The sequence below is a fragment of the Sander lucioperca genome, chromosome 11 (genome assembly GCF_008315115.2).
Source record: "Sander lucioperca isolate FBNREF2018 chromosome 11, SLUC_FBN_1.2, whole genome shotgun sequence".
Lineage (NCBI taxonomy): Eukaryota > Metazoa > Chordata > Actinopteri > Perciformes > Percidae > Sander > Sander lucioperca.
In genome coordinates, this window is record NC_050183.1 from 20,442,987 (window position 1) to 20,464,721 (window position 21,735).

The 21,735-nt window shown below is 40.8% G+C and overlaps 2 protein-coding genes across 12 annotated transcripts in view; one reads left to right on the forward strand and one right to left on the reverse strand.

The window, feature by feature from the left end:
* Positions 1–4,139: 4,139 nt before the first annotated feature.
* Positions 4,140–21,735, reverse strand: part of lrrc7 (leucine rich repeat containing 7) — a 126,303-nt gene continuing 108,707 nt past the window's right edge. For 8 of the 11 annotated variants that reach the window (XM_036007231.1, XM_031283873.2, XM_031283879.2 and 5 more), the window contains 6 exons: positions 13,786–13,905; positions 13,394–13,604; positions 11,165–11,484; positions 10,175–10,267; positions 5,931–6,005; positions 4,140–4,255 (listed from right to left, as the gene is read on the reverse strand). In XM_036007231.1, coding sequence (XP_035863124.1) covers positions 4,145–4,255; positions 5,931–6,005; positions 10,175–10,267; positions 11,165–11,484; positions 13,394–13,604; positions 13,786–13,905 — 930 coding nt within the window. In that variant the 3' untranslated portion in view covers positions 4,140–4,144. Of the gene's footprint in view, positions 4,483–5,930; positions 6,006–10,174; positions 10,268–11,164; positions 11,485–13,393; positions 13,605–13,785; positions 13,906–21,735 lie in introns of all 11 variants that reach the window. The other 3 variants (XM_031283876.2, XM_031283877.2, XM_031283874.2) reach the window with 3 other exon arrangements.
* LOC118496250 (THAP domain-containing protein 1 A-like) lies at positions 14,800–19,340 on the forward strand. Its single transcript, XM_036007232.1, has 4 exons — positions 14,800–15,241; positions 18,473–18,577; positions 18,708–19,131; positions 19,237–19,340. The coding sequence occupies exons 1-3, from the start codon at positions 14,915–14,917 to the stop codon at positions 19,014–19,016; spliced, it is 741 nt and encodes a 246-aa protein (XP_035863125.1). The 5' UTR covers positions 14,800–14,914; the 3' UTR covers positions 19,017–19,131; positions 19,237–19,340.

The window sequence follows — 21,735 nt, forward strand, 5'->3', positions numbered from 1 at the left end:
ATCTAGTAGGAATTGTTATGCAATTTACTTATCATAGTCTCGCATTGCCGATCCATCTCCACAGCGCTGTGGAGTGTGTATACTTACCATAACGGACCAAACTTTTTATATGAGCTGCCGAAAAATACAAACACTGACATGGTTTTCTACCTTAATTAGAAAGTCTGTGTGTGAGGCAGCTTGACAAACTCAGCTGTCCCGCTGTAATCCACAGCTCAGATAAGTGTCAAGAAATAGATGAGATGGACGGATGGAGAGGGATGAAAAAGAGTCAGACTTTTAGACTAATGGACAGAGAGACAAAGGAGCATCTGCTGAGATGACGAGAGCCTCGGCCGACTTTAATCCACAAAGGAAACTCTCTCCTCTTTCCTCTCTTTATCTCTAGCTTCTTTTATTTACCTCTTCCCTTCCCTCTTTTATTCATCCTACTTCATTCCCTCTATTACTTCATCACTTTCCCTTTTAATATTTTTTCTGCTCATTCCTTTCCTTCACCCCTTTCTCTTTCTTTTTCTTCTATTCTTTTCCATCTTTTTTCTTCCTCCGTTCCTTTATTTATTTTCCTTATTTGGCCCCTGCCTTGTCTGTTTTCTCTTTATTTGCACACTTTCTTTTTTCTCATCCCTCTTAATATGTCCTTAGCACTTCATTCCTTCATGACTTTCTTCCATTTTAAATCACGTTATTTCCCCCATGTCCTTCTTTTGTCTCATTCACCCTTTTCTTCTTAAATTGTTGTCTGTGTCAACAATAAAGATGCATAGAGGAGCAGAAAGAGATATATAAGGACAGAGCTCAGGGCACCAGGGGAGAAACCCAGATTACCAATAGTGACATTTTTATTGTTTGTACAATAGAGACTTTAGTACATTATTCAAAACACTTCTTATATACTGAAAAAATGGTACTTCCCAAAGCCCAAAATGGCTCCAGTATAATTGCTGCACAGCATTTTTTCAATTTTATACATATATTATTTTTTGTAAAAACTGTATCTTAAATAGTATGTACAGATAGCGTCTGCAAAATGCATTCTAAACACATGATATATATTATATATACTTCTGCAATTACAATTCTCCGCATTAATACTCAAACTTAAAACTGGAAGGATTTCAACTTGCATGTGCAAATAAATAAAGAAATAAATAGTTCTGTTAAATCGTCACTAAAATTTGTCCAACTTATAACTTGACAGCGATTCTCTCTTCGGAGGTCAAAGTACTTTTTGTCACACAACAGAAGAAGCAGCATTCAAGTTGGGTAGGTGTAGGTACTGCAGAAAGCATGAGTACATTCACAATCAATATGAGTCATTTTAAATTGGATTTCATTCACAGCTATGTACAGTGACACCGTCCTCAGCATTTGTTCAGCTCTTATGTAGTTTAAACACATAGAAAATGACTGTTTTTATAGTCATATACATATATATATAATATATATTTGTATAACACAAATTCACAATTACAGTAGAAATACATTTTATACAGTTTTGGATAGTACATGTGTAGGTCGCCAAGTCATACTGTGCGTACTTCCATCCATAATTTTGTTATAAGTGTCATTATTATAAAATATCACAATTTTTGAGCAAAGCTAAGGTATATCAATATATTTAGAAAGAATTACCTGAAACATGTAGTAAAAAATAATTATATTATCAAACTTTTTTCTCTGTTCTCATCACAATATCTTTGATATTTCAAACTCTAAATAGGGTTGGGTGGGTACCTGTGGTTAAGATGAAGTCTCTCAACCACAAGTCTAAACTGTGCCATTTTGTGTCTCTTATATTGAATTAACTAAATTCTAATGCTTATTAAGAGGGCTGACACAAAATGGGCACAGTATGACACTGCCATGTCAAGTAAAAGCAAAGGACAGTGAATGATGTTGTTTTGCTCTGGATGAAACATTAGATGTTATGCAGAACAAAACAAAACTCACTGTCATGAAACGTCTTCAGGACACGTGTTGCATTTTACAGAAGACAGAAAATGAACCTCTTCTCTCTTTTTCTGTGGCTGCTTCTGTCATGTCTTTATAAAGTTTCTGAAGCATGACCATGAAGATCAGATCTTATTAGACCACATTGACACGGGCTCCAGAAACCTCTCGTACAATCTCAGTTTCTACATCTGAGTCGACATTATTTTCTTTCCCTATCCACCTATCATTTTGAACATTCACCAACAAAGATGGCAAATCTAAATATTTCCATGTACTCCTTGTGTCAATTAGCATCTCCTCAGGTTACAAAAGTTCTGAAATTTCAAGTGTAGCCAAAAGCCTTTGTGGCACAGTTCAGATCTTTCCCTGATTGTCTAAAAAGGGAAAATCTGCAGATTTACCCATTTAGACAGTATTGTTATTGATTTATGCAGGGATATTATCTTTTCTCTTGTTGCGTTCTGCAGGGAGGGCAGAGGTCGGGACACTTCAGCAGAGCGGATGCTTGCTGCCACCTGTATTTGAAGGCCAGGCCAAATGTCAAATGTTAGTCTACTAACTAAAGCCACGCTACTGCTCTCACTGTGTGCAGATCAAATCTGGGACACAAAGTGGTAAAGCTCTGATGTCTTGGGCCTGTGTAAATACAACCAGGGAGGGGCAGAGGGTCCATATGGCACCAACTATAGAACATCAGTCTTACTGAAAGTCAGTGGTATAATACATCTAGAGTATCCTACAGAGTAGAGGACTCTAGAAGCAAACAGAAAATGGCTGGCTGACAGTGACCAATGACATGAAAGCATGCTGTGACTTCATCGTACAACTCAAACAGCTAAAAAAAGGATGGACCAATGCTGTAACAATACTAGAAAACAGGACTTCAAAATATGGCACAGATATTATGAATAATGTTACAGTGTGTGTGTGTATGTGTATGTGTATGTGTGTGTGTGTGTGTGTGTGTGTGTGTGTGTGTGTGTGTGTGTGTGAGAGAGTTTTATTATAGCAGTTGAATTGTAAAGTCAGGCTAGAATATCGACAGGGCTTCATTATGAATAGTGCACAGTGCGCACCATTGCATACAGTATGTGTTGTGTATGGGGGCACATACGTCTACTGTGTGTTTGCCTGTTAGCTCATGGGCATGGCAGTGTGTGTAAACATTAGCATGACTTGCTCGATAAATGGCACTGTGGGCCGAGCCTCAGAAGTATTGCTTTAGCTCTTTTCAGCACAGCTGTGCAAGCAACAGTTTTAAAAAAATAAAACAAAAAAACAAGTAGCATTAATGAACTATCAACAGTGTTTTCTTTACAGAAAAGAGAAATCAGTGGTATACTTTAGAAAATTGTCCATTTGGAGAAATAATCCCTGTATGTTCATAAGATAGAATTCAGAATGTGGTTTATCAACACTATTTATATTAATCATAAACTTTAAGAGCTGTCTGTCCAGGCCCCAAGGAAAGTGCAGCTCTAGAAAACTGCAGCTCTATATATGTACACAAGGCAGAAAGTCCTAAGTTTTCAATTTCTGTACACTGGAGGCAATAATACCTGCAGAACAGAAGACAGCAGAACATAATAAAACACAAGACAGTGAACGAAAGAGAATAACAGAAGATACAAGTCAAAAGAAAAGAACAGAATAGAGGACAACAGAAAAGAGAACAAAGCAAAGAAGAACAATAATGAAGACGGAAAAGTGAATAATGTGCTGTACCAAACAAATCATTCAAAATCTACCATGGACAGCAAAATAAAAGGCAGCGGAGAAAAAGCAAAAAGACCCCAGAATGCTAACTAACCAAACAAAAACAAACTATTCAGACTGACTGATCAGATGACTGCCTAATTAACGACCACAAAATTCAAACTGCAGCAGCCCTGTAGGAACTCAGAGAGTCCTTCTGTGGTCCGTCCAGCCGTCGATCAGATCCCTGACCGCCGGTAGACAGAAGAGCCGATATGTTTCCTATGGTACATTTGGCACTAGTATTTGCCTTTGGTCCAGCAATAGGCAAATCAATGTCTGTGTGTTCCCCTACAAAGGTAAAAAAGGCGGCTCATTTTTCGGTTCCACAAGCCTCCAGTGGAGGTCAGGTGGAGGGTGGCATGGGATGGCGATGAGCAGAGTAGAGAAGCGTTGGTGTGTTTATTTGTTTGTTTGTTATAAAACTATTTTTTTAGCACGTGCTGCTGTCTCTCAGAACCACCAAGTCCACCGTCCGCTGGAAACTCTTCAGCAGAGAGACGGCTGTCTCGTGCTCCATGTGTAAAAAACTATGTCCGTTAGCCTGCAAGGCAAACACGCAGCACAGTCAACAGCATGTGTGTGTGTGCATGTATAGAGTTATGTGTGCTGCACTATTTGCATTCATATGTCTGTGTGTGTGTGTGTGTGTGTGTGTGTGTGTGTGTGTGTGTGTGTGGATGGAAGGATGGAGGGTCACTGCCATCATTATCTCAGTAACACATCACTGTTGGGGAAAAGAGAGAGAAGAGGAGGAGCTACACAGTCATGCTGTAGAGAGAGAAGGGGTAAAGACAAAAAAGGGCTTTTAGATGAGTTCATCCAGCTAAACTGTACATCTGTGGAGAGAAGATGAAGGGGGAGGAGAGAGGGGAGGGAAACATGAAAGGAATGGGGGGGGGGAGGAGAAGGCGGGGGCAATCTGTCATGGTAAAGAGCTGACATCTCATTTGACCTTGCAGTACAATCCTCACACGCACTACTTTGAAATAATAGCTACAATAAACATATAAATAAAGTAAATATTTATGAATCATTTCTGTTTAGTGTTTGTTGATTCAATTTGACTGAACTACGTGGGAGGTGGAAGTTGTTTAGATAGCTTTTTGTTGCCCCTGGGAAAGTATCCCTGCACAGTGTAATGTCAGTATGTAATCATGTTCATCTGTAATGTACCCATGTTTGCTTTTTCACAACTTATATTTCAGAAAAACAATCGAATCATCTGAAAAAATGGAATACTGTAGTTCTTACTGCACACAGCATACTTTCAAACTGTAATGTAGAAAAGTGTTTAGGTCCAAATCTTATCCAAAGTAACTGCATATAAAGAACAAATATGCAGTGAGATAATGTAGAAGCTGATTGGGAAGAGGACAAAAACATGTCTGGCTCAGAAAATCTGTGTTGGTTCGAAAAAAAGTTAATTGACCTGGTAATATTTAAGTGGCAAGCAATACTTGGAGCATAAAAACAATTGTATTGTAAGACCAAAGCATTTTGTCTTTGCTTTAATATCTAAGTGGAAGCCATTATCACCACCGCAGTCCCACAGTAGTTACAACCAACACTGTATGATTACGTAGCTTGAGTTCAGCCTTGAAGTCGTCTGTACATTTACATCCATATATTTTTTTTCTTCATATTCTATTGTAAGGTTTCTTACTTTTTTGTTATATTATGTCTTTATGCTTTTGCACTGTTACTTGTTATGCATCAAATCATCACCAAGTTAACTTCCTTGTATGCGCAAACCTACTTGGCAATAAAACTGTTTCTGTTTCTGATTACAAAATATCTTTCAAATCGTTTAACTTCACAAGTTTTTGAAGTTGTTAGTTTCATAGTAATGAATGAGCGAGAGGGTGGGGTAGTCATGCCAACAGGTACACACACAGAGGGAGAATATAGAGGTAGGAAAATGCTGATACACTATTGTACACTTAATATAAACACCCAGTAAGATAACACATGTGGGTAAGTTTATTTGTGACCACTGACTCAATCACTGTGGCTAATCAGTGTTTGTGTGCCTCTGTTGAATAGCTTGTGTAAGAAAATATCCAGCTAACTAGGTAAAGAGTACATGACCTTTTTTTCTACCAAATGCTCTGGCTAGCTGTTTATAAAATAAGGGAAGGGTTAGGAAGGTAAGGGAGGGAGAGAGGGCAGGATGCGGCACTTTTTGGCCCATTTGATGATGAGTGAGTGGATGTTACCTGCAGAATCTTGTCTCCGGGCTGCAGGGTGGAGGCGGCGGGCCCGTCATGCTGTACCCTAGTAACAAAGATACCCTATAAGTCAAAATGATACACCGTTAGGACAACACAGGGACACGATGGTTTAGAATCTTTGCCTTTCTCATTCTCATCTCAATATCCACCCCTCCAAAAAAAAAAATCACATTTCTGCCAAAAATATACGGCCAGTTCACCAATGCATTCTCTTTGATCTAAATTTAGAGAGGCATGCAATTTCTTATTTCTTATTTTTTTTTAGAACTACTTGGGTTTACTTATTATTGGCATCTATCTTATAATTTATAGAAGCTGAGAGATACAGATTCCTCCCACAAAGACATAGATCACACATGTCAAAATGGTTGATCGGCTATTTATACAGATAAGGACTTAAACATGTCAGAAAGAGAGCAAAATAGATATACAGTAAATATATACAGAATAGGGCAGGGAGAATAGGTGTGGGATGGGTACTGGCTAGGGGAAAGAAGTAGGTAGCGGGGAAGGCAGAAGATATTTCATCCCCCATATTTTCCCTCAATAACCCAAGGCAGAGATTGTAAAAACACCAACATCTTTTCACTGAGAGCTGAAAGATGTTTTTTTGGACACAGAAAGTGTAGGACAATGCAGCTGTACCGACTCAACGTGGTTCAACAGGTAGTGCACGTGTTGAACACACAATAGTGAGCCTAACAGATAAAGTTAACAATACGATGTAGTAGTGACAGTGCAGTGACACCTACATATCACAGTCTATGAGTGAATGCAAGAACAAACTCGTACATATATATGTAGAGTAAAGAGGTGTTAGAAGTATTAGTTTAGTTACCCTTTATGGTAACATTGGCATTTATTACAGTGAGCCTCATATATGTATTCAATCAAATCATTTTGATGATGTGGCAAAGAAATGGTTTTATTAAGTTAAGTTTAAGTTGTGCACATATGCAATGTATGCTAATTCATGACAACATACTACAAACGTTAGGCCTAATTGTTATTTGGATCTGGTCAGTTAATTGTATTACTTTACTACTCTGGTAGGCTACTGAGGAAGTGAAATATGGAGCTCACTGTACATTATAAATGTGTTTGTTAGCAGCTGAAAATTGTGTAGCGTTAGTCACAACAATGAAACAGTTACACACAAAGCAGTTGCACACAAAGCTGCAGCGCCCTGCAAAAACCTTGCATCTTTCAAATGTCAGAAACGTTCATAAATGTTGAAAATGTTTAAGGACAATATTCCGGATGAGGTTTTTGCTACTCAGAGATAACAGATGACAGTTGTTAAGTATGTTATCGACAGCAGCTTAGTGTGCAAAGACAGCATATTAAACAACAGCAGGAACAGAAAATTGGATTTTCTAACGCTCGTGACCCAGATCTGATGAAAAATCCATGTTCTGCTCCTTAAAACCCTGTCTTCTTTTTTCAAACCGAACCTGAGAAGATAATGCATTAAAGCCCGGGATCCCGCTCCTGTCAATACGGGAACTGAGTCACCATCTCCACGCGTTGAATCCTAATTAGCCAGAAGTAAAACTGACCCAGTGGCTTAGAGTGCCTCAGCTAGACAGCGCTGCCATGGTTATGGTTATGGTTAGGTGCTTTGAAGTCAACGGTCGCAGCACTGCCTTGAAGTCGATTAGGCAATGGTTGTGGTTAGGGTTAGGGTTAAGTTCCTTGAAGTCAACGGTCGCAGCGCTGCCTGGAAGGATTGAGCGGTTTTTACAAAGGATTTTTAAAACTTCTTTGGGGAAGTTCAACTTTAAAACAAGATACAATGTGTTTTGAGAAGTATGTTTTGTAAACCTTCAATTAATCTGAATTGGTTCTTGGAAGATTAGTTTTTGAAACATTATTTTGTTTCTACAAGAAACCATGCAAATAGCTCCGATCTTTAAAGAAGGATGATCAGGCCAAAATTCATGTTTGTCATGAAAATATATTGTTAGATACATTTACAGGTGATATAAAACTACATTTTTATTTAACGATTTAATGATTATGTCATGTTAAGGATTATGGTTTGTGTCATTTGAACAACACAAAAATATGCACTTTTTCGTAGTGAAATACTGATGTTCTGTTTAGCCATTATAAAAGATGAATGCCACAAAAAAGCTAAAGATAACATAAAGAGCAGACATCTTTTGTTTGGATTTAAATTGAAATAACACAAGAAACTTTGAAGATGATACTGTTCCAACAGTATTTCAGTGTTTTACAAATATTAAGACCACTGATTAATCGGGGCTACAAGTGTGTTCTTCTAGCCCAGATAAATCAGAGGATGGGTGGAAACAACAAGCTGACCACAAGGGGGAGCCACAGTCCTGTGGAACAGGCGTGGCTGTAGTAAGCACTGGGGATCAAAACCACAGATGTATAATTTATCAGTCAAGCTGTTTTGATTCACAGTCCTTTTAACTATTTAAACTCTGGTTCAATTTAGCGTCAATTCTGCCCTTAATCTACATTAAAATAAAATAAAAAAACAATGTTTTAAACCTAGTAATGTCTAGAATAACTATAAATGTATAGACAAACCAAAAGGAGTTTTCCTAAGTGGGACAGAAAAGATGATTGAAGCCGTCTGCATTTGTATGAGCTCAAACTGCTGATGAATCAGCCAAGAGTTGACAATAGTTTTTTTTTTTAAAACAAGAAAGCGACCTTCGACTGCTTCAGGAAGCCTCACGCATGTGCATGGAAGTGACAATGGGGGCCAGAGTAAGAATAAGGTGATTAAAAGTAAATTGCGGTGGTGACAGATAATATCCTCCATGAAAACCCTGTGGGGGCCACATGTGAGGGGTCTGAGGAGAGCAGAGCAGACATACAGTTCATATCACACCACATTTAGGACATCTAAATGCATATTTCACTTTAGAACATTTCAATTTTAACCATACATACTCCCATGACTCAGCAAACAACATTTGCTGACTGACATCACTGCAGAGACCCAGAAGATCAGCAGGTGACTGACAGTCACTGTATGATGGTTAAGGTAAACATTTTAGTCTAATGTGAAATATTGCAAAGTCGTTTTCAAAATCCATTAATCCGTATTAACATAGCTAGATAAAGTATGTCTATATCTAGATACAGTATACCTTACTCCTGTATAAATACACTGAATACACACAATATTTAGGAGAATCACATGAGAGAATGAATTATGGACAGGCTGCAGCTGGTGAAGCTTTATGGATACCAGCAGAGATGGGCTTGGTTAAATTACTGTTCGTGTCAGCAGCTGAATCACAGTAGTTGTCTTCTTCAAACTTAAGTTCAAGGATGAATTGACAATCTCTATATTATCACTTCACACTCCCGACTTAAATTAATTCACCATTTGTCACATAGGCTGTCCAAAGGCTGACTGTTTTAAATAACCCTTATTGTCGGCTTTCTATTAATAGACCAGCTGTCTCGTCAGTTACTCAACATCTGAATAACAGTCAGTAAAATCTGCCATACTTCCCATCCCGAGATCAAAGTGTTGAACATCTAAAATCACCCATGGTGTCCCAGAACTAAAGCAGCCTTCCTAAAATAGCTGTCAGAGCTCCATGAGCAGCCTCGCTCCTTTGGACTGACTATAGCAGCATGTTTCTAGGACAGACTGCCATGTGCTGGAGGCCTGGGGGGATCTGCAACCCCAACAGGCTCTCAGCACAGGCACACACTGACAGAATCAGTCAAACTCAGAAGTAGAAATCATAAAGGAGTTGCGTATACCTTGTTATAAGACATCATGCGTGCATGTGGGCACACATCTAAAGTACTGAACTATTGTTTGTCGCTTCATTTTCCACAGTGACAAGGACACTCAAAAGTGCCTATTGTACTATCAGTCCTAATAATATAGTTTGCCAAACTCAAGTACCTTTTGACTGAATTTGTCTTTCCTGTTTGGTGATGCTAACAAGAATTTCTAATATTTCAAGAGGATTTGTTTTGATATATTATTATTATTATTATTATTATTATATCTTTCAAATTCATAAACTTCAATGAAACTGATGTTTTCCAACAGTCTGTAGTTTAAGATCACAGACTCAAAGAGATTCAAAGTTAACCAAGTCAACTTCTGCCTCATAGACAGACAGACAGACGAAACACTGCGGTAACGAGCAGCAGTTTCCATGGCAACTCTGAGGTAAAGCCCGGGGGGCTGTGATTAGCTGGCAGGCCGGGTCGGGTCGTACCATGTCGGATGGTTTGAAGGGGTTCCCCTGGCCGCTGATGCCACCAGAGATACTGAAACCAAGACCAGGGTTCTTCTCTATTCTCACACACAACTATAGAGAGAGAGGAGGGGGAGAAATAGAAAGACAGAAAAGAAAGAAAGACAAGTGACAGTGAAATACAAAGATCATAATCTCTACACAAGCATAGAGTAGATAGACAACATGTACAATGGTGGACGGGTGCTTTTGTGTGATGTGTGACAAACTTTGGCAGCTATATTGGAGGTCCTCAGTTCTCTGGCAACAACAACTGAGCCACAAATATCCTCGTCAGAGTTTTTCTAATTGGCATAATGAAAGCCATCTCATACTAGGAGAGGAAAACAAAACCCCGTAGGAAGATCAGCTGATCTGGGTGGTGTGAATGACTTCATGTTCTTACCTCAACTGTTACAGTGATCTCCATCTGTGAAATATCTCAGATTTAGAACTACGCCTCCATGGCTTTTTCTAGACCTGTTTCTTCTCACAAACGGTTGCAAAGCGTTAGGGGGCTAAAATTACACTTACATGTCCCGATTATTTTAATTTTTTGTGTCCTTTAGTTGACAGCTTGTTGGCCTTGTGAACCCTTCAGAATCCACTTGGTAACTATCGTGTCCCGTTATTAAAAAATCTGACTAGTTAGTTAACATTACCCACTGCTGTCTTTGGAAACAACAAAGCCATTCACATCTCTGCATTATTTCACTTTCACAGTTTCTATTTCTTGTGTGCATTAGTCTCACATTATTTTACTGTTTATATTTGAGCCGTTCTAATATTACTTGTAGTGTACTGTAACTATATGGACCTACATCCACAAACCTGATATCTTTTCTACCCTACTTACTACTATATATTTAGCCATCATTTGAGCACAGCCCATTTTCAAACAGACCTCCAAGATAGTGTGGGACATGGTTGCTGAGGACAGACAGACACACAGATGGACAGACAGACAGATACCTGTTCCTGGAAACCATCCGTGCTCTTCTGGCCTTTAGTCTGCAACAGGCAACGAGCACTCTGAGGCCGTGGGTTGGTGTGGGTCATGACAACCTGATTGCTATGGACCATGCCCTGATTGCTATGGACCATGCCTTGGTTGCTATGGACCATGCCCTGGTTGCTATGGACCATGCCCTGATTGCCGTGGTACTGAGGGTTGGTGGCGGGCTGATGGGATGTGTGGGAGGAATGGGGGTTGTACTGGGGTTGGTTCCCAGACGGGGACATGGCCATGGGCATGCCGGCGCCGGGGTAACCCTGTCCGGGACCAGGATGGCCTGGACAGGAAAAAAGAAAAAGAAACTGGTCAATTGTATTTTTCAAACTGGGGTGAAATTTAAGTTAGGGTGACGAGATTTCCCAGAACTAAAACCGGGACACTTTGCGCATGACCGTATAGTGCTCGTGCACGCACACGCTTTTTAAGGTGAACATGTGCCAGCCCAGGTCAGACATAGACACAGACAGATTAGACACAATTTTGCCAACAGCACACGTAGGCCTACTGCTCACAAGATAATGGGGTATCTCAGTTAATATTCATGAATTTTCTTGGTATGTAGACTACATATCTAAGAAATAATATTAAAAGACATTGAGTGAGTTTCGTGTGGGACCAACTTTATTTTTCAGAATTAAAGCATTCTTTTGGAAAATGCACGGTGATGACTACATTTTTTTTGCAGAAAAATAAATAATCATGATCATGCTTAATAAATCATAATTCATAATGATGTGCCCACGTACCTAATGCTTTAGTTGTGTTGTTAATGTGTGAGGTCACGAATGACAGACTATGAACACGTCAATTCATGATAATTAATGTACCCTTACCGTAAAGTGTTACCAGTGTTATTCTAACCAACAACACACACACACACACACACACACACACACACACACACACACACACACACACACACACACACACACACACAAATGTAATCTCATTTGATAGAACAAATAGCTTCCCTATTGGAAACATTCATTCCGTATATTTGTTAGAGGAGTGAATTTGCTCAAGAATCAATTTGTTGGCTGAAAGCCTACTGTGAAATTGCGCACAGGTGTCAGCAAAATTGGCCCGTGTGACGAGTAGCGTCTTTAAGGTGGGAATGGTCATGCGGTTCCTCTCGTCAGTCCATGTGTTGTTCATGAGCGAAAAGATCCGCTCAACGGGAGCATTTGTGCCCGGTAGACACATGGCGAACTGACAAAGGAGACCTACATTTTTGTAAATTTTTTTCCCTGCTGTGTCCATTTATTTCACTGTCTATGGTTAAAACGAGACAGATAAGAAGAGGCATTGCAACAATGTTTACAAATATACATTGTAACGCTGGCAGCACAGATTATGCAGACACAGACCACTACGATTGACTGACACACACACACACACACATTGTTAAAATCATACGCTGGACGCGTTATCTTTCTACATGGGTTTAGTTAATGACCGGGCTATAATAAGACCACGTCAGCTATGTAATCGCTGACAATTGGGACAATTTCATAGTGGTTGGTGTAAACCGGGACATTTTAGCGTCCCAACAGGCTTTTGTCGGGACTCTGGACACGCAACTCAGAATCAGGACTGTCCCGGTCAAACCGGGACGTCTGGTCACCCTAATTTAATTCAACGTTTTATGCTACAGTAGCTTAAACTGAATTTAAAGCAACACCAAAGCACTTTTCCTCTTCGGTCCCCCTATAGGTTGGAAGCGGAATTGTCCATTACCGTTCTCATTCAAACTACAGATCCGCTACTGCTGTTGACCCTGTTACGAGTTGATGAACCACTGAAACAATTTTTGAAACATTATTTTAAGGTACAAAATAATCTTTGGTGTTGCTTTAAGACAAATAAACAAACACCAGGGTACACTACCTGGCTAAAAAATCTAATTGGTAATCCCTAGGCTGGTTGGTGTTTTGTGAGCCTCAATAAAATTTGTCTTCAATTAAGTTTTTAACCGATTCTGCTTCGTTTGTTTCCGATTTTATACTGTGATTGGGTGTGACAGCATGATTGGATGACAGCTTGTAACCCCAATAATTACATTTTCAATAACTTAAAGTGCCATCATACTCCTTGTGCAAATCTAGGTTTAAGGTTAAGGTTTCAACCACAAAATACATCTTTAAGGGCTACAAATGAACCATTTTATTTGATTTATTACCATTTACCTTGAGGCATGTTGCTTTGGTACTGCCCCGGTCCACCAGAGGGAACCACTGACAAGGGCATGCCCGGTTGGTATTGGCCCCCTTTGTTCATCATCCCGTCGTAGCCCTGCTGCACGACCACACGATGAGGGGTAGTGGACGAGGAGGAGGAAGAGGAAGTGACTGTCATGGTGTTGTGTGATTGGTGGGAAGGGTTGTGGGAGTGGGCACTCTGTGGACAGAGCAGGGGCAGTTAGAGACATTACAAATGATTATGGACATAGACATGCTCACATCCACACCAGAGGAATGGTTACTGGAGACACTTAGACAAGATCTTTCTTCCTTCTAAGCCTTGGGCTGGATTAAACACAGTAAAACTAAGACAAAAAGGTTCAGACAACAGCTCTTACCTTTTTCATGAGGTTGTCAGGTGGGACGTCCCTCCTGCCAAGCGAGTAGGGAGCCCACTGGTTGCTTCCTGACAGTCCCTCTTGGTCATTATCCAGCATGGCAGCCTGCTGGGAGGGGGTCTGGAAGAGAGACAGAGAAAGAGACAGGGAAACAGTGACCCTTACTGGAAATTAACTTTTCACTTAAAGAGGTATCATCTAAACACACTGCACAAATATGACACAGAGCTGGACTGAAATTGGCACAGTATCTCTTTAAGTAATTAATTCACGTGTCAACCTTTGCCTGCCTGAGATTGTTTCAGACCGAGGTTTATATGAATGTCATGTGAGATTCTGTTTTTTTTTTTTTGTAGGAATACCATAGGGCTGTAACAGATTAGTAAATAGATTTTCCCTTCTAAGTGAAGCAAAGTAATATACTGATGCAGCTGATGAATACTGTATATTGTAATGTATGTAAGTTATTTTTGTATTGCACCTTCCTTCTACACCAACAAACTCTCATTTAAAGCCCCTGAGAACTTGTTTTCACTTCTCTGCAATATTAATTATTCATGATTAAATATGCAAATATTTAAAGTTAATACATGATTGCAGTTATTATTCATTAGTGGTTAAACACTCAAAAACTGTTTCATCCAGACCGTTTGAGTGTGGTTTGATCAGATTTGATTGACCCACCGACTGTCATCTGATTCTGATTCAAATGTTGCTAAATCCTGATTGGCTCATGGAAGTATGTGGCATTCCATTTTACCAACTAGGCCCGTTCACTTAAAGGGATATTTCACCGTTGGAAAGCTGAATATATCTTTAAATTGGGTCACTTATGTAGTAGAAATGTGAGGAAAAAAATTATAAATTGGTGCCTTCTAGGCCGAGAAAAGCCAGAAAATGTGTTTTTAGCTCATGTGGATGAAAGACACCAAATCCCAGAATGCACTTGCTTCGCTGCTCTACGAGGCCACTCCCAAGCCACGCCTACCGGTTCGAGAGGGAGGGAGTGAAATTCAACTAGACTAGCTACTAGCTAGTTGACTCGAAAACAGAAAAGACACCGGTTAACGTGAGTCTCCGTGACGAGTTAGTTGATACATTTAAATACTAGTGTTTTTTTCCCATCGAAATGGTGATAAATTGCGTTGTACCGGGATGTACAGCCAAAACCAGAAAAGGACAAGCAGTAAGTTTCCATCATTTGCCGGTTAAACATTTGGAGCGGTGCAAACAGTGGCTGCGGGCTATCAACCACCCAAAGTTTCGAGGAGACACCAATATGGAAAAGATGAAAAACCTCAGGGTTTGCAGTCGCCATTTCAAGCTGGAAGACTACGAACCCAATGTACTTGGAATGAAGAGAATCGCTCTAAAGGACACCGCAATTCCGTCGATATTCACCTTCCCAGATGACGAACAGCCCGGGCCGTCTGGTAGTAAACGCATTCGCCTAGAGGTAAGACTCTTGCTAATACTCGACTCTATTTCTGATCACACAGTAGCCTATACATAGTGATATAGTTGTTAGCAGTAAAACAGCAAAGTTAGCAAAGTAACGTTAGATAGACAATGACATATAAGTTGTATATAAGTTGGCTGTTCTCAAAGTAAAGCCACTGTTAGCTATTGAGCTACTTGTCGAGTTATGCTAACGTTACCAATGGTGGTGATGATGATGGTTGAGATAACTGCAGAGACAGATACATTTGCGAGATGTACATTATTAATTAAATAATGTTTTTGGCTTGCTACACGTAAATACCATTGCATTTTATCAGCCGTGGAAAGAAACTATGCCGTACTTCAATACAACTGGCAATACAATACCCTGACTGGGATGTGTTCAGGACTGCTACCAACAGTCTGGATGAGTACACAGAGGCTGTGACGTCATACATAAGCTTCTGTGAGGACTGCTGTGTTCCATCAAGCACCAGGGTGAGTTACAACAATGACAAACCCTGGTTCACAGCCAAACTCAGAAGGTTAAGGCTGGCTAAGGAAGACTCGTTCAGGAGTGGGGACAAAGACAGATTTAAAGAGTCAAAGTACAAGTTTAACAAGGCAGTGAAGGAGGCTAAACATCGGTACTCTGAGAAGCTCCAACGCCAGTTCTCAGCTAACGACTCTGCGACTGTCTGGAAAGGACTTAGGCAGATCACCAACTACAAGCCTAAAACCCCCCACTCCTTCAGTGACCGACACCTAGCCAACAACCTGAACGAGTTCTACTGTCGATTTGAAAGACAAAAGGACAGTCCTGACACCATCCCCCACGACACCTCCCTACAGCTACAGCCACTGTGCATCACCTCCACCTCCCCCACCTCAACAGGGTCGTGGCCCCCCCCACCAATGCCCTCCTTAAAGGTCCCCTCCACCCCCCCTCCCACCTCAGTGACGACTCTCTCCATTCACGAGAGGGACGTCAACAGACTCTTTAGGAGACAGAATCCCAGGAAAGCTGCTGGACCGGATGCTGTCTCCCCATCCAGCTTGAAGCACTGTGCTGATCAGCTGTCTCCAGTGTTCACAGACATTTTTAACACCTCACTGGAGACATGTCACGTGCCAGCCTGCTTCAAGACCTCAACCATAATCCCTGTCCCCAAGAAACCAAGGACCACAGGACTTAATGACTTCAGACCCGTCGCCCTGACCTCTGTGGTTATGAAGTCCTTTGAGCGCCTTGTGCTTTCACACCTCAAAGCCATCACAGACCCCCTCCTGGACCCCCTGCAGTTTGCCTACAGAGCCAATAGGTCTGTAGATGATGCAGTCAATTTGGCCCTCCACTACATCCTCCGGCACCTGGACTCCGCAGGAACCTACGCCAGGATCCTGTTTGTGGACTTCAGCTCTGCCTTCAACACCACCATCCCGGCTCTGCTTCAGGAGAAGCTCTCCCAGCTAGGCGTGCCTGACTCCACCTGCAGGTGGATCACTGACTTCCTGTCTGACAGGAAGCAGCATGTGAAGCTGGGGAAACACGTCTCCGACTCACAGACCATCAGCACCGGATCGCCCCAGGGCTGCGTTCTTTCTCCTCTGCTCTTCTCCCTGTACACCAACAGCTGCACCTCCAGTCACCAGTCCGTCAAGCTTCTGAAGTTTGCGGACGACACCTCCCTCATCGGACTCATCTCTGATGGAGACGAGTCCGCCTACAGGTGGGAGGCTGACCACCTGGTGACCTGGTGCAACCAAAACAATCTAGAGCTCAACGCTCTAAAGACAGTGGAGATGGTTGTGGACTTCAGGAAGAACCCAGCCCCACCTGCCCCCATCACCCTCTGTGGCTCCACAATCGACACTGTGGAGTCTTTCCGCTTCCTGGGAACTACCATCTCCCAGGACCTCAAGTGGGAGCTGAACATCAGCTCCCTCGTCAAGAAAGCACAACAGAGGATGTACTTCCTGCGGCAGCTGAAGAAATTCAACCTGCCAAAGACAATGATGGTGCACTTCTACACAGCCATCATCGAGTCCATCCTCACATCCTCCATCACCATCTGGTACGCTGCTAGCACTGCCAAGGACAAGGGCAGGCTGCAGCGTCTCATTCGGTCAGCTGAGAAGGTGATTGGCTGCAATCTGCCGCCGCTCCAGGACCTGTACGCCACCAGGACTCTGAAGCGAGCTGGAAAGATTGTGGCTGACCCCTCCCACCCCGGACACAAGCTCTTTGAGCCACTCCCCTCTGGCAGGAGGCTGAGGTCCATCAGGACCAAAACCACACGCCACATAAACAGTTTTTTCCCCTCCGCCACTAGCCTTATTAACAAGGCCCGGAACCCACCCTGACTCTCTCCACACCCCACCTCTGGCTCCTCATGTCACTGTACCTACTCTGCTGTAGCGTTCCTTTTTACTGCTGTTTAACTTATTTTACTATTTATTAAAATGTATTTTATCGTTATTAATACATACTGTGTGTATATGTTTATACTTATATTGTTTATATTCTTTTTATCCTTCTTATATTTGAATGTGTGACATGCTCCAACAACACCATGACAAATTCCTCGTATGTGCAACGTACTTGGCAATAAAGCCCTTTCTGATTCTGATTCTGAACTGTAAGGTACTTTTAATTGACTATTTTCATTTTTATAGCTTTAGTTAATTTGCATATTCATATTTAGACTTTATTGATCCGGTGGTGAAATTCAAAAGCTACCTGCCAAGTCAAACTTCCGCTGTTATTTTAGTGAAAGTAATGCAACAGTAGTGTAAAGCATTACAATTCAGAGACAGTAATATTGTAATATAACTAATTACTCTCAAATGACAGTAACTATTAATCTATAATGTATTACATTCTGGAAGTAACTTGCCAAACACTGGTTATTCTGTTCACACCATCCTAAGTTTCTCAAGATAAATTAGATCATGTCTGAAAATTAGCATACATGACAAAGCTCCTTTTCACTGCAGAAATCAACCTTTTGTCTCTGTCTTGGACCCCTGCTGTCCTGCAGACTAGATTAGAACAAAAGAATGCTAATTCCTGTAAACTTGAAAATAATTGACATGGTAATCTATGTCCAGGTGTAACCTCAAATGCACATATGTTAGAGGTGTGCCCTTGTTATTTGGGCAACAAAGGAAACCGCATTGTTTTCACTTCAGAATAAGTTCAGTTCATTCATATGTTTTTAACGTTATTGAATTTATGTAATTTCAGACTCCAATCACGTCTAATCCTTTAGTGTCATCGTCGGAGGATGAAGAACAATTGTTGCTGACTTCAACACCGATCAAAAATCCTGCCTCTGGCCAAGAACAATTTGTAAGTTTCTGAAGAACCAGCATACTTCACAGCAGATTCTTTCGAAATAAATTCTAAAGCAACTGTATGACAATAATTAGAAGAGTTTTTAAAATTAAAAAGAAACCTCTTGTTTTTTTTTTTTTTAAAGTCACCTGGAGGCCTCAATACCAGCGTCAGCAGCATTGAAACTGTAGGTGAAACTGATGAAAGCTATCATGCCGAATTAACCATCACCCTCTCATCAACGTCATCATCAGATGATGAAGGTGGAAAGGACTGGCGTGAAAAGAAGATAATTGTCAGTGAATCCAGCCTCATGTCACTCTTCAAATTTTGCCAGATGTGCGGGAAACCAATTTTATCAAAGAAAATTGTTGACTTTGGGGCAAAGAGGAAGGTGGATTGGACATGTCTTGGGGGGGATTCTGGGACTTGGACATCTTCAAGTGACATGTGAACCTCCTTGCAGCCGCAGCTGTTCTGTTCAGGGGGGGGCACATACACAGAACTATCAGACTGGTGCAAGACCATGGGTGTCCAAATGATGGGACAGACCACATTTTACAATATAGGTAAATTAAATTTAAATAGCAGCGGAATTATAATAATGGCAAATTACAGATGCTATTTGGAAAATTGTGATAACATCCAAGTAATTATCTAACTTGACTCTTTAGGTTACTGAGGCCACCAGCTCTGTTACCATGGAAACACTGGGTTTCAAAAGGGGCATGACTGAGCTGATGGACAAGGGCCTTGACGTGGAGGTGATGGCCACGGACCACTCCACATCTATACAAAAAAATAACGAGGGAACAATTTCCAGATGTCCAACATGAGTTTGACATCTGACACACAGCCAAAGGTATGTATTTGTTTTGCCATCTCTGTACACACACAAATCTCTACACTTGTCCAGGCCAACCCCCACTGATACCTCAAGGTCTCAGTCTTCACCCCCCCTCCCAGAGTTTTGCAGCCTTGAAGCACTCGGCCAGTGTATTAGTGTGAATTGCTCATTCAAGAAAACGATGAACAATTCACACTTCTACACTAGCCTCCTTGCATGGACCAGGTCAGTGTTGGTTTGTAATGTTGCAGACTTTACATTGGTTTGCAAGGTTTAAAATTACTAATTGGATTATCTTTAATAGGTCTGTCATAAACCATATGTGGTTTGCCTGTGCAACCAGTAAGGGGGACGTCAAGGATTCTTTTTTTGGAAAAAACAATTTTTCTAGACTTATTGATAATAATCATATTTTCATACAGGTACTGAAATGCCGGTGGAAGTCCATTCCACACCATGTGTGTAATGAGCATGAGTGGACAGATGATGACGGAGAACAGCATCGGTGTGACCATGCTCCTCTAACAGCCCAGGAGCAAAAGATGAGCATGTGGATGAAGAAGGATTCTGTGGCATTTCAAGACCTGTCATCGCTGGTCCTTAACAAAAGGCTTCTGAGAGACATGGAAAAGATGGCCCTGTTCAAACATACTGGTGAGAATAGTTGCCCTTGTACACCTGATTATTTTTCCAAATCCTAATGATCATGTTTTAATTTGTTATATCCCTTCTCTCTTTCTCTTTATATAATTGCACACAGGGCCTCCTACAAACATCAGGCATTCTCATTCCAGGGAATGAGGGAGAGATGTCACCTTGACATCCTGGAGCACAATGAGAACATTGTCAAGAGAAAGCAGGCCACAACCAAGACAGGTGTGTTATCATGTGTTGTCAGAGTAGTATAATATCCAAAATTAGAGTGTTCACAGCTAAGGGAACGATCAGACAGGACAGTGAGCAGTGAGGTGCGGCTTTTTGTTGTTGTTTCGTATTGGCAGGAAGCGTTTTGTGCGCTGCTTATGGGCACATAATGGAATAGTCTAGCAAAGTCAAATCTTAGTTCAGATTTTGTTTAATTATATTAAACATAATATTATATTACTACTCTTATGTTACTGTTTCTGCACTACAATGTTACCACACTGCACATAGCTGTACATATCTGTCTATATGGTTCATACTGAATATCCATATTTATTCTGTTTTTCTTATAATATATTCTGTTTATACACTGTATATATCTATATTATTCTTACTACTATTATGTTACTGCTACTACATCACACATATCTGTACATGTTGTTCATACATGGTTCATATTACATAGCCATATTTATTCTGCTCTTACAAGGTAACTGCTAATACACGGCACATATTTATATTTAATTTATATTACTCTAAACCACCTTCTGTACACCAACAGTATACTACTGTCTACACTGTACTATATGTTTTGCACTTCTGGATGCAAACTGCATTTTGGTTTTTTTTGTACTTGTGCAATGACAATAAAGTTGAATCTAATCTAATTTCCTATCCTTTACAGGACAAGCACGGTTCAACCAAGTCTTCTGCAAGAGATCCAAGCAGTGGGTCTTGAAGAAAATCTTCACACCACCCAGTTTATAGACACACTCATCCTGAAGGTCATGGACAGAAGACGCAACCCAAACGTTGTGTTCAAGGTGCCAACCTCCTCACTTGCCCTGCCACAGCCTGCGCTGCAACCCAACATTGCACCAGTGCCTAAACCATCAAAGGAGGCTGCCACGACTTCTTTCCAAAGCCGCTTCTGAGACAGACATGCCGATGGCACCTTCTAATAGCACCTCTTCCCTGAGTCCTATAGCTGGGTCCAATCAGATTCTGCCACCACTGTTTATATTTCTTTTTTTTCTTTCTTTTTTTTTTGCTTGCTTTGTTTTTATATTGTGCAGGACATTTTTAGATGTATCTCCTTGTTTATTTTAATGTGTACCCTTGACTATAGTGGCACAATATTTTTCCTTTGTGAATAATTAAAAAAAAAAAAAAAAAAAAACATTTCTTCATCTTACCCTGTACTCTTTTGTACACCAAAGTTATACATTATAGACTTGTGGAGGAGGCTGAATGGTTACTGTGATTTAGCTGTCATTACTTACTGTACACACTCTACCTGGATTATTTCCCTTGTTGGAATTCGTTTGGGTTAAAAAAGCCAAATGTTGTGTATATTACACAATTTAGACTTGAACTTTAAAAAGAAAATTCAAGGCAGGACCATGTCAACAGAGTAGTTTAGTAGCTCCGCATATGAAGTGCTTTCCTCCAATTGCAGTCA